Source organism: Cajanus cajan, chromosome 5, assembly GCF_000230855.2.
Source record: "Cajanus cajan strain Asha chromosome 5, NIPB_CcT2T_4, whole genome shotgun sequence".
NCBI classification, from domain to species: domain Eukaryota; kingdom Viridiplantae; phylum Streptophyta; class Magnoliopsida; order Fabales; family Fabaceae; genus Cajanus; species Cajanus cajan.
This window is the reverse complement of record NC_138521.1, coordinates 40,982,637-40,995,120: the sequence shown is the minus strand read 5'-3', so window position 1 is coordinate 40,995,120 and position 12,484 is coordinate 40,982,637. Positions and strand designations below refer to the sequence as shown.

Below are 12,484 nucleotides of genomic sequence, written 5' to 3'. Positions count from 1 at the left end.
ACCTTTCTCCTCTTGAGGTTTATCAATGGCAGAATGAAGAAGACTTTAGCAAGCTCCAAAGCTTGTTGAAGCATCCAAGGTGGCTCGACCACTCCTTGCAAGTGAAGAAGATTGATGGAGCCAAGGCACAAAGGTTGAAAACCTTTGTGGGGAACCTAGGGAGAAAGTTCTCCACGGATTCTAAGACTTTGAGAAATGAGAATCCTAAGAGAATTTCAGATTTCATTCATCCAAAGTGAGGGAAAATGTTAAGTTTACAAATTTATAGGAGGAGGTAGCTTAGGGAGCAAGCTAACCTTAACCATGGTTAGGTTGCTTGACTGACCATCCTAGTTTAAGAGGCTTGTGGAGTAAGCTTCTCACTTAGCTTGCTTGGGAAGCAAGCTAAATGAGAAGCTTGTAGCACAAGCTTCCCAAAGCTTTAAGGAATGAGAAGCAATTCGGCCAAGGAAGAAGACCTAGCACTAAATTCGTTTTGAAAAAGTTTGATTTGGTTTAGTTAGGTTCATCCAAAAATGATGAGACCTAGCTAAATCAAATCCTTGAAAAATTAGGAGCAAAACAAGTCTAATATGTAAAATTTTGCCTAGGCCCAATTCTAGCCCAATTACTAGAAAAAATAGAAAAAGAGTGTACTTCAAAATTAGGGTAAATGGAGTCAAAGTCTCCAAGTAACCTACCCTAGAAACAATATACAATGGTCTATAAAATGAAATAAAGTGTCTCACAAATACAAAGGAAAAAATAAGCCTATACAAAGAAACTATGTACAAGTTTATATACAACAGAGCCATGTCTTCTCTTCATGATAGGTTGGTCCATATGAATAATACCTTGGGCTTGGAAAGCCCACTGGTCTTCAAGTTGTCCAATCCTTCTTGAATGTTCCTGGCCATAGCTCTAGTGATTGGGTCTTTGGCCCATGGTCCATCAAAGTCACTCTCCTTCCTTGCAGAACTTGATCCAAGGAGTCAAGGAGTCCTCCACATTAGTCACCAACGTCCACCAATGCTAGCAAGGATTCCATCAATAGTGTAAGACCCTTATTTTGAATTACCTACTTGTATAATTATCTGTAAATTATTAGATGTTTTATTGTAATAAATATATAATAAATATTATGTAAATTTATTGTAACTAAAAATTATGTAGTGTTATCCAACAAAAATTCTCTAGATTCAGTGACGTGCATTTTATTGTCAAATTCGACTATTTCCGGACAACGTTGTGAATACGCCGTAAAAATTTGAATAACTAGATTTAAGAAAATTTGAGAAATTTGTAACCTAAAGGATAGTTTATTGAGAGTAGATTAAGAATAAACACAACTATGAGAGAAAAACTCAAAATTTGAATTTACAAAAAAAAAATTAAAAATTAAAATAGAATTTAAGTTAGAAAATTTATTTTGCTAAAATATTAAGTTAAGAAAATTATAGAAAAAAAAATGTTCAATATGATATACAAAATTTTATATTAATTGTAGTATTTTAGAATAATTAATAAAAATTATGTAACTAAGAAAAAGTAAAATATAAATTTCAACCAATCAAATTATGACATGTAAGCAAACTCTAACTGATTAAATTAAGATTAATTAGCATGATTAAGAGATGATCAAGAGACTTAATATTATATTTTGATGGTGAATATTCTAATGATAATATTAGTTTATTAAAACTATAATTAATTTGTAAGATACATTGATAATTCTATAAAATTCTAGAAAAGTTCTATAAAATCCTACAAAATGAAGATATAAAATGGATTGGAAACTTAACCATTAAGATATTTAAATAGTTCTACAAAATTCTAGAAAGTTCTATAAAATTCTACAAAAATGCACACCTAAGCACCATGTGATTAAAATAAAAACAAAGTTTAACCATTAAGATAACTAAATAATTCTACAAAATTCTAGAAAGTAGACACATCATCATGTGAATATAATAAATTGAAAGCTTAACCATTAAGTTAACCAAATAATTCTAAAAAATTCTAGAAAGTGGACACCTCATCATCATGTGATTAAATAGATTAGAAGTTTTACCATTAAGATACTTAAATAATTCAACAAAATTCTAGAAAGTCCTATAAATATCTACAACATGGACACCTAATCACCATTTGATTAAGATATCTTAGAAAATATCAAGAAATATCTACAAATCTGGAAGATTTGAGAATGGAGGTGGAGACTAGTATAAATAGGAGAAACCACTCCAAAAATCTCACAAACAAGCCATTAAACCAAGACATAAACCAAGCCAAAGAAACACCTAAAAAATACTCTATCTTTGTCACAACCAAGGAGGAAAACAAGGAGTAGACAACTAAAATTTCAAAAAGAGAGGAAGAAAGAAAGAAAAAGAGGAAGAAAAAGAAGTAGGAAAAAAAGAAATCAAGGAAGTTAGGAGAAAACTATCAAGCTTGGAGAAATAGGTATAGGTTAGATGTTTAATTTTATTCATGTCTATATATTTGTAGAATAAGTATTGATCTTTACTTATAAATTTTGATGCATGGAACCTTAGGTTAGTTGATATGGTTTTTGATTGTACTTTTTGATAAATTTGATGTTTTAAGGTTGAATCTTGAAGTGGTTGATTGTTTATGATTGAATGTTGCTATTGAAATTGTTTGAATTGTATTTGAAAAGTTTGATTGAGATTAGTTTTTGAAGTGATAGATTAATAGTAAAGCATATTATATATTACATAATGTTGTTTTTGAGTCAAAAGATTTTCAAGGGAAAAAGAAAAGAATTTTAAAAATAGAAGAAATATTTGAGAAATGAATTTTGTATCGAGTATATCTTGATAGAAAAAAGAATGAGTTTTATAATTTTGAAATGATTTTTTTTACGTGAATTATTTTCTTTATGTTTACTATTCAAGACATTGGTGGCAAGAGATTGATTGTGATAGCGGGTATTGTAAAGGACAGTTGAAAGTACGAGATGGATAAAGGAAAGGATAAAGTAAGAGAGAGCTTGATATGGTTGTGAAAGTTTGACTGAGGTATTTGTTTTATGCTACCACTATCAGAAGATAGTAAATGGGGTTTAAGTAGAATGGGTAAGACGGGACCTCTGGTCTGGGGGGATAGACCTTTGGTCTAGGGAGTGTTTGGGCATGGGCAATCCCATATATAGCTAGTCTTTATTTGATTCTGTGTCGTGGTAGCCTGTCGGGTGCACTGACACTTTGACTATGTCTACTTGTTCGCGGTTAGTGGGGCATTGCCGAATCACTGGACTAAGTGATGTTAAGCTCTAGTTTCACTAAACACTCAAAAAGGGAAAATCTACATGGAGTATTGAGTCAACATAATTTTTAAAAGTATATTTTGAGTCAAAATTTGCATTTCATAAGCATATTGCATTATTTGAACTATTATTAGTGGATTATCTAATTAAGTTGTTGTGTGTGTATTAATACTTGTATAAACTTATTATTATCAGATGCAAAAATCCAGAGCATAGGATGTGGTATTTTTTTCATTATGTTGTGATATTTGCACAAAATAAAAATGGTTTGTAATATCTAGTGACTTTTATACAATAGAAATTTAACTAAATAAATTCATTCATTTGCTTAAGTATTTTTTTTTCTACATATTATCCACAATAATATAAATGTTAGTAACCTAAATAATTAGTTATGATTATCATATGTAATCTGGAACGGGGGTTACAAATAGAGGTATGGCAATATGATTGAAATGATTATATAAGGTTGCATTATTGTTTGTGTTCGATGAAGTTTGCTTGAGAGTCCATGCATACATGCATAACTTCCTTGGGGCGGATGAGTTTTTATGTAGGAGGGTCTTTATGGTTTTCTACCTTATTCCTATGGGTGTTACGATGGGGAACCCCTAATGCTAGGATGGGAGACAACCACAACCAACTATGATACCTTTGCTATCTCTTTATAGAATTTCTTCTAGTGATAGTGAATAGCATATACATGTGCCCATTGTGTTTATGTTCATGTTCATATGTAATAGTCCTTAAGGAATGAAAATGAACAATTGAGATTGATGTGTTGGGGGAATTATTAAGATTAATATATGAATGTCTTAAATTTGTTTATGATGAGATTGAATGATTTTCATTTTTTATAGAATTCTATATGTACATGTTACATGTGAGATATATTCTCACTCCTCATGTTTTTGTTATTGTTATTGTTCTTATTTAGGATGAATGCCATACGGTAAGATGAAGTAGATCAACAAGTATGACACCCTCTACCCCGCATACCATAACACGTAATAATAAAATTTGAATAACATAATATTTCATAATTAAAATATCAAACGTGTTCAGATAGAGAGTACCACATCCATAACTTAACAAAATCAGCGGAAATTACAAAGAAATAAAACTAAAGTTTCCAAAATAATTTAATAAAAACATCTTAATCTAATCCTATCTACGCCCGATGTCACATGTCCTATCAGAGAAAATCCCAATATAGAAGTCTAAGCTTCATACCAACATCTTCAGCCTTATGCTGATAATAACCTGTAAGGCAGTCAAGGAAAAACAACACAAGAAAAGAGAGTGAGAAACATCTCACTCTGGCTCACAGTATAGGAATATACACCAGATAGCCAAACACAAACAAGACAGGTATAGCATAGATATATTAACAACAATATTACATCTCACTCATCCAAGACATAAAAATATCAATTTATCATATAACATTGAAAATGTACATGTATGGACACGGACTACATATTATCATGCATGTGGTGCCAGTAAAACATCATATGGCATATTGCCGCTAGCAATACACGAAGAGTAGTCTAGGAGTACATGCCGAGTCACACCCTCTGCGCACTCTCACTAGAAGGACATACTACTAGAGTCTCGTCGGGATAGCTAAGCCGCGCAAGATACATCCTATGCACACAATGGGCGAGACTAGGATATCAACCCATTTTTCTTATCTTCTAACCCACTTCTCTTTTTCCTCAAAATAATTAAATAAAATAAATACATATATATTATAAAATATTTTTCTTCTATAATAATAATATATTTCTGACCCAAAATATAATAATATAATTTCAATAACAAAATATCATATAATATCAACCTTCTCTTAAAACATATAAATATTTATTTAAAAATACTAATAAAAATACTTATTTAATACGTACAAAATAATTGTCTAAAACAATAATTATTTAAAACGTACAAAATAATATTCCTCTATAATTATTAAATAATTATGAACAAATACCATCTAATAATAATAATAAAAATAATAATAACCTTTTTGAAAACTGGGCTGTTACAACAAGTGCTACTCAAGGATTTACAATGGTCATTTTCAAGATCACTTATATAAAAAAGCTTGAGCCTTAAAGAACAAAATGAGAATCAACTATCATACTTATTCATTCTTTATAAAATCTCTAAAATTATTTTGTACCTAAAAGTTGTATTATGTCCTGTGAGTAAGATGATTTCTTTCAATTATCTTTACCCAACTTAAACTATGTGGTTTAACTTGAAGTCTAAAGAGACTTTGTTGTTTAAAGAATATTTGGTGTTGAAGCTTGAAGAGGCTTTATTGTCCAAAAAATTACTTGGGTAGTTTTCTTAAAGAGATAAATCAAGGAACACTTCAATTGAGTCAGAAGTGACTTGTGAAAAAATACTTGTATCTTTGAAAAATAATGGAACTTGTTCAAATTGATCAAGAATTTGACCTAATCTTGGTGATTGAGATAAACTCAGTATAAAAATAATTTTTGTATTTTCATGTACTTCGTTTGCACTCTTTTAGGCCTACATTACTACTTCATTGTTTCAAAAAAGTGTTAAGTTTTTAATTGATACTATTCAATCTCCCTTCTAGTGTAATTTTTTTCTCCACAATAAGTAATTAATAAAATATGATATTCAACCCAAACATAGTATAATGTCTTTTTGTTACTATATAACTTCTAATTTTAATCTTATGAAAATAATTTAGTTTATTAGGTTCGAGAAATAATAAATATAATAAAAACCTTGATGATTTTCTTTGGTATTTTATAAAGGAATGGGTTGAACCGGTTACATAATCAATAAATCATATATATGTATGTGAAAGTGTAAAACTAAAAAAATATAGAGCATAATGTACTTCAAATACTTTATGCAACATTTGAAATAATAAACATCCTCATCTCCTAAAGGTGAACTCATAATCATGTACCATAATGTATCATTGTATCTCTTAAAGGTGAACTCATAATCATATACCATAATGTTAAGGTGAACTCATAATCATATATCATAATGTATCTCAAGTTTAAGGATCGATCATATATGATGAATGAGATTAAAGAAATAATAATCACTTAAAAATCTCATGTTCTTTCTTTTTTTGAGTTGAGAACTTGCTACTTTTGCTTTCTTAGTACAGTATTGAGGAGATCATGTTGAATCTTTGGTGGAACTTGCGTAGGGTTACATGGATAAGTCCTTTAGGATACATTTGACGTCTTAAAAGTCTTGATTAGTTTATGCTTTCAGTATCCATGGACAACATTAAGTCTCCTAAATATGAGGTAAAATTAACTTTAATCTCATAAATTTACAATTAATCTTTTTAGTTTATTCAATTTTTAAGAAAATTGTTTCTCTCGTTATGTAAATGTCAATAAATCTATCACACATAATTCATTTTCTACCAAATAAGGATGAGAATAGGTCACACATTTAATAAGAACCTATGGCCTGGTCTCTTTAAAGTTTGGTCTGATTTGACCTATTTAATATAAAAAGGCCAAATTTAAACTTTTAAAAAAACCTATTTGTATAAACAAGCTAGGCTTAGGCTTATAAGAAAACCTATAAGGCCTGACATGTCAGTTTATTTATTTGTATAATATAATAAAAAAAATTAATATACATATATTTTTAAAAATATAAATAAACAAATGAATTTATAAAAATATAAATTAAAAAATTAACAATATTTAAAATATTTTTTTAGAAAATTTTCTTTTTCTTATTATAAGTTTAAAAACTTATGACCTGTGCGTGAGTGTACATCAACATACATGACTAAGCATGAATTATCCCTCCAACAGAAAATAATTTACTTTTTCTCCTATATTTTATTTAAAATTTAAATTTTATTAATATTGAGTAAACTATATTTTAAAAATAATTTTATTTATATAATATAATAAAAAACAATGTACATATATTATTAAAAATATATATAAATAAATAAATTTATAAAGCAAAAATAAATTATCAATATTTAAAATATTTTTTTTATACAATTAATTTTTTTATTTTAGTTTTATAAGCTTATGATCTGTGTTTGAGTATACATCAACATACCCATGAATTATCCATTCAACAAAACATGATTCACTTTTTTTCCTATATTTCTTTCAAAATTTCAATTTTAACAATATTGAGTAAACTATATTCAAAAAAGAAATTTTTTGACTTTTGAAAAATTAAGTTTATTGGTATAATTAACATTATTAATATAAATAGGTTAATAGACTAAACCAGACTTTAAAAAGATCAGGACATGTCTAGAAAAACCTATGATAGATAATAAATTAGACTCAACCTATATTCAAAGTCTAACATAGCATATTCTCATCCTTACTTTCAAATATAAATTTATCCTTTCTTTAGAAAAATATTTTAAAAAATTACATTAATTAAAAATAATTTTAAATTTAAGAAAATATAAATTATTTACTTAGAAATTGAGAACTATAAATATATTTAAGTTTATTATTATTATTATTATTATTACTATTATTATTATTATTATTATTATTATTATTATTATTATTATTATTATTATTTCTTGCCATAACCATTAAATTTTTCTAATATGTTCTCTCAATATTCTAAACAATGATACTGAGATACTGATGAAAGTGTTGCAACTAAATTACACTTAAAAACACGACACAGTTTGAGTAGAATTGAATTGGATGAATTTAAATAAAGATCTAAATTCAATTTTTATATATCAAAAAGTGATTGAGAGCAACTAAAGCTAATTAATTAAATTTGTAAAAAAAGAATTAGGTGTATTTCAATGTTTTTAAAATTAAACGCATTATTAAATTGGTCTAGATATAGTTCAAAGTCTGATTATTTAATTAATTAAATCATGATTAAATTGATATTAATAAAATTATTATTATTATTATTATTAATACAAAATTAATATAAAATAATTATAATATTATAATTTTATAATATTAAAAATTAAAATAAAATATTATTTATAAATTCTTAAATACGTAAAATTCTAAATTATATATAACATAATATTTAAATTTTTAATAAAATATAATACTGTCTGTTAATAATAACATATTTCCATCTGACAAAAAATTTATCAAATTAATATAATGTAAATTATAAAAAAAAAATATATTAAAGATTGCAATTCACATAAATCATTAAATTATATTTATGAAATAAGTATTAAAAAATTATTCTAATTTATAATTTTTTATTAAAAATATATTAAAAAAAAAATTAAACTGGTGCCGATTGATTTAATCTTTTTTATTTTTATTTTTTTTTACCGATTTTTACAAGTTCTAGATGGATCACACTTATTTTTTATTAGTTGTATAGAGAATGATTCTCTAAATCAACTGAATCCATTTAAGATTAGTTTCTAATCAAACCAGTCCCACCACCCATTTCTATCCGATTTTGATTCACGCGTGAAATTAAGAAAATTTGGGATTCATCTTCAAATATACGACCAATGGTTAGCCCAATTTTGAAAGAAAAAAAAACATTAAAGGTGATCTCATTATTTCAAATTGAATCTTGTTTTTAAAAATAACAAGTTGGGCCCAGGTTGCTTTTTTGTGGATGAAATTATGATTCCCTGTGTTGCTTGACGACCCATATAAGTGCCTAAAACTGTTGAAGCAATTGAGAAATGAAGACAGTTGAATACAGAGAAATTCTTGTTGGGAGGAGGTATGCCAATGTTACCTATGACTTAATAAAATATCAAAAACAAAATCATTGTAAAAAAGATTTGTTAAAATACTTAGTGATGTATTTTAAGATAAATCTTAATTATAACTTACTAATTCACTCTAACTAAAAAAAAATAAGTCAATGTAAGCAAAGCATATCCTACCAGTATTTGTTAATGAATACTTGGTTTTAGTTAAAATATGATAATAAGTTGCACCATTAATATATTTTAAATAATTCTTTGTTATAACTGGTTAATGAACAACTCAAGTGAATATATGTTAAAAATTATTTTATATCTAAGTAATTAAATTGAATTTCAATGATTCAATTGTTAAATTAAAAATTTATAATGAATTATGTCTACCAATTTTTCTAAAATTTAAAAATTATTTGATATTTCATTATATGAATTTAAAGTAATGTATATTTATAAAAATATATTATATATGTTGATTTTTTTATCATTATTATACTTTAATTTGAATTTATATAATATAATATCAAATAGTTTATAATTTTTTTAACTTTAATAATCTAATCGTTAAATTAAAAATTATTAATATATAGATTAAATTTACAAATTTTTAAAAAAAAATTGAAATATATTTTATACTTCTATTTACTAATTTAAATTAACAGATATTTATAAAATATTTTATACGTTAATATAAATTTAAATAATAAAATATCATATAATTTTTCTAACTTAATGTATATAATTTTTTTTTAATATAACAGTTAAATTATTTTTTTATTTTAGAAAAAATAGTTAAATTATTGAGATTTATTATATAACATGAATTATTAAATAAAATAATATTTACTCTTAAAATAATGAATTCCTTCCCACTATCTATATATATATATATATGGTTCCTGTACAAGGGAGTCACCATCACATAAAATGTGGAGAGATAAAGTGTCACTTTTTGGTGTAAATTGAAAACAAAAAGGATGCCTGTGGACATTGCATAAGCCAGTTAGTGGCTAGCTCTGGACTTTGTCAACTCTTTTTCACAATTAATAATAAATAAAAGAATTGGATTCCTTTGGAAACCTCTCATTGGCCTCATTTTGTTGACCTTTGAATTTTGCCTCTCCAATTTGCTGGCGTCTAGTGTAGTTGCTCAAATATTCCACTCTCCAAAACCTCTTCTTCTTCTCATCACACAAAAAATGTGTTTAAAACAAGGTCACCCAGTTTGTTTGTGCATCTTTGTATGCTGATTTGTTTGACTAGATTTTATTGTTGAGAAAGCTGAAGCATTTAAAGAACACACTGTAACCAGGACCAATATGGCTGAGCCTGTATAAGTTCCTCCTTTGACTAGGTAGCACTCACCATTCAACCAACCAACCCTATATGGCTGCCTTCTGTTCATGCTTGTGGCTGCAATCAATAAAATAGCTGCAAATCCAAAGCTTGCCCTGCCAAACATTCCCATTTTGGGCCTTAGAATATACATTTCAAAGGCAAGAAAACATAATCTCTAGATGAGAAATTTCAGCTCACTCTCTAATACTTTTTTACTAATAATTTTTTTATTATTTGTTAAGAATCATAAATTTTAATAGATTTTACCATTAAATGTCTGCAGTGCTAAATGAGATTTTTGAACCCACAAAATTTGTTATTTTTATTTTAGCCGATAATAATGAAAGATTGAAAGTATTAAGAAGAGAGCATAGCAAACATTTCTCAAAATATTATTAACCTTTTCGAATAGGAGAAACGTTTCTGGTTCTCCAAGGTTAAATCACAAAAAAATTATGGTCTACTACTTTATGTGGTCTGCTTTCCTAAAAGTGAAACATTTTTCCAACCTGTTTCCAATAATGGCAGGCCACATGGCGCACAGATTCCCATTGTGATCCAGCCTTTTTCAATTCAGTAAAATAAAGCAGAGGAAAATTCAATGCTATTTTTTTTTTCAGAATTTAATTGCAGAAATCAAAATTGTATTGTCTCAATTTGAGTAGCAAAATGATGATCTACATAAGATAATAACAAATTAATTAGCTTTGTTTTCTCTATCTCTAATTGCTATATGTGAATTAACAACTTAACAAACATATGTGCAAGAGATTTGATAACATACCAAGATATCAAAATCAGAACCTTTGCAGAGGAAGGAATCTTGTACTGGGATTTACTTTTGCTTCTCCAACAAGAATAATTTAATAATATAGAATTCCCAATGATCATGGCAAGAAAGACACTAACTAAAGCTGCAATCCCCAATCCAAATGCCTTGCTTGATGGCAAATAACATAGTTTCCCATTCCACCTGAGATCCTCCTCCTGAAAAACAAACCAAGCTAAAAATTAATTAGTACCCTTTTCAAATAAAATAAAAAAACTCTTGAGAGCCTATTTAGGTATAAACTTAAAAACATTTTTGAGAGTTTCACTATTCGAAAATACTCTATTTCCTGTGGAAAAACTCTGAAAAGTGTTTATAACTTATATTCAATCAAACTCTAAATGAAAGACTAAAAATTAAGCATTCACACCTTATTCCTCTTTATCTCAGCGGCTATACACAAGAGAAAGGAAATTAAGCCAAGGGAGAGGGAAATGATGATGAAGAAGATCACTGTCGATTTGAATCTAGGAGGTTTTTCCATGGTTGTTTGTGTGAAGAGACTTGAGAAGAGAAAATAGACAAGTAAGGAACAAGTTTTGGAACCTTCTCAAGGTACAAAAAGATGAGTAGGTTCTATGAAGGTGTTGGCCATCCCCTTTTTTCTAGAGTTCCTTCCTTTTGATGTTTGAGACTTCACAACAAGTCTACCCATTGCTTTCAAGGATACCATTCTTTGTTGAATGTGAGCAGATTTTGGAAAATTCTTGTTTGTTGAAACTATTTTCGTATCTGTGGGAGCTGGTCAAATTCTCAAAATATATGAGAATCTTCACTAAGGGTGATAAGATTGAAAATGTATTCAAATTATGCATATGAACAATAGTTAAAAAGACAAGGGAGGTTGGTTTAGTGGTTGAGGAATCCAACCTTGTCCCTTCGAATCAATGCTAATCAAAAGCATTAATATGTCAATGATCCAAAATGACTTTACCTTGCATAGTGTTTGAATGGTCAACTTTGGGTTACCATAAGTTAGGATCTTGCTCTTCTTCCTCTCTCTTTCCTTTTCTTTGCGTTGACAAGGGAAGAATAAATTATAAGAATCTTTGAATTCTCCAAAGTAATTAGAGAAGCACTTTATTCCTTGTTATCAATTATATATCCAAATGATGTTTTTAGTCATTTTTTAATTTATAATAATTAGGGTAACGTGATTGATATGATTTTGATGATTTAAATATTCAAATTCGTCCTTTCAAAAAAATATTCAAATTCGAAGTGTAAACATATTTTCTTATTCAAATTAATTTATAATCTGATTCAAATTTATAACACGTTATTCGATCAGTCAATCCAACATTCCATCCATGAATATACAATTAATTGATTAAATATTGAA

The 12,484-nt window shown here is 27.4% G+C and overlaps 1 protein-coding gene across 1 annotated transcript; it reads right to left on the bottom strand.

Annotated features, from left to right (window-relative positions):
- Positions 1-9,893: 9,893 nt before the first annotated feature.
- LOC109818677 (protein MODIFYING WALL LIGNIN-1) lies at positions 9,894-12,035 on the bottom strand. Its single transcript, XM_020384211.3, has 3 exons — positions 11,513-12,035; positions 11,098-11,300; positions 9,894-10,426 (listed from the first exon to the last, which is right to left on the bottom strand). Exons 1-3 carry the CDS (start codon positions 11,624-11,626, stop codon positions 10,192-10,194), a joined length of 552 nt encoding a protein of 183 aa, XP_020239800.1. The 5' UTR covers positions 11,627-12,035; the 3' UTR covers positions 9,894-10,191.
- Positions 12,036-12,484: the final 449 nt, after the last annotated feature.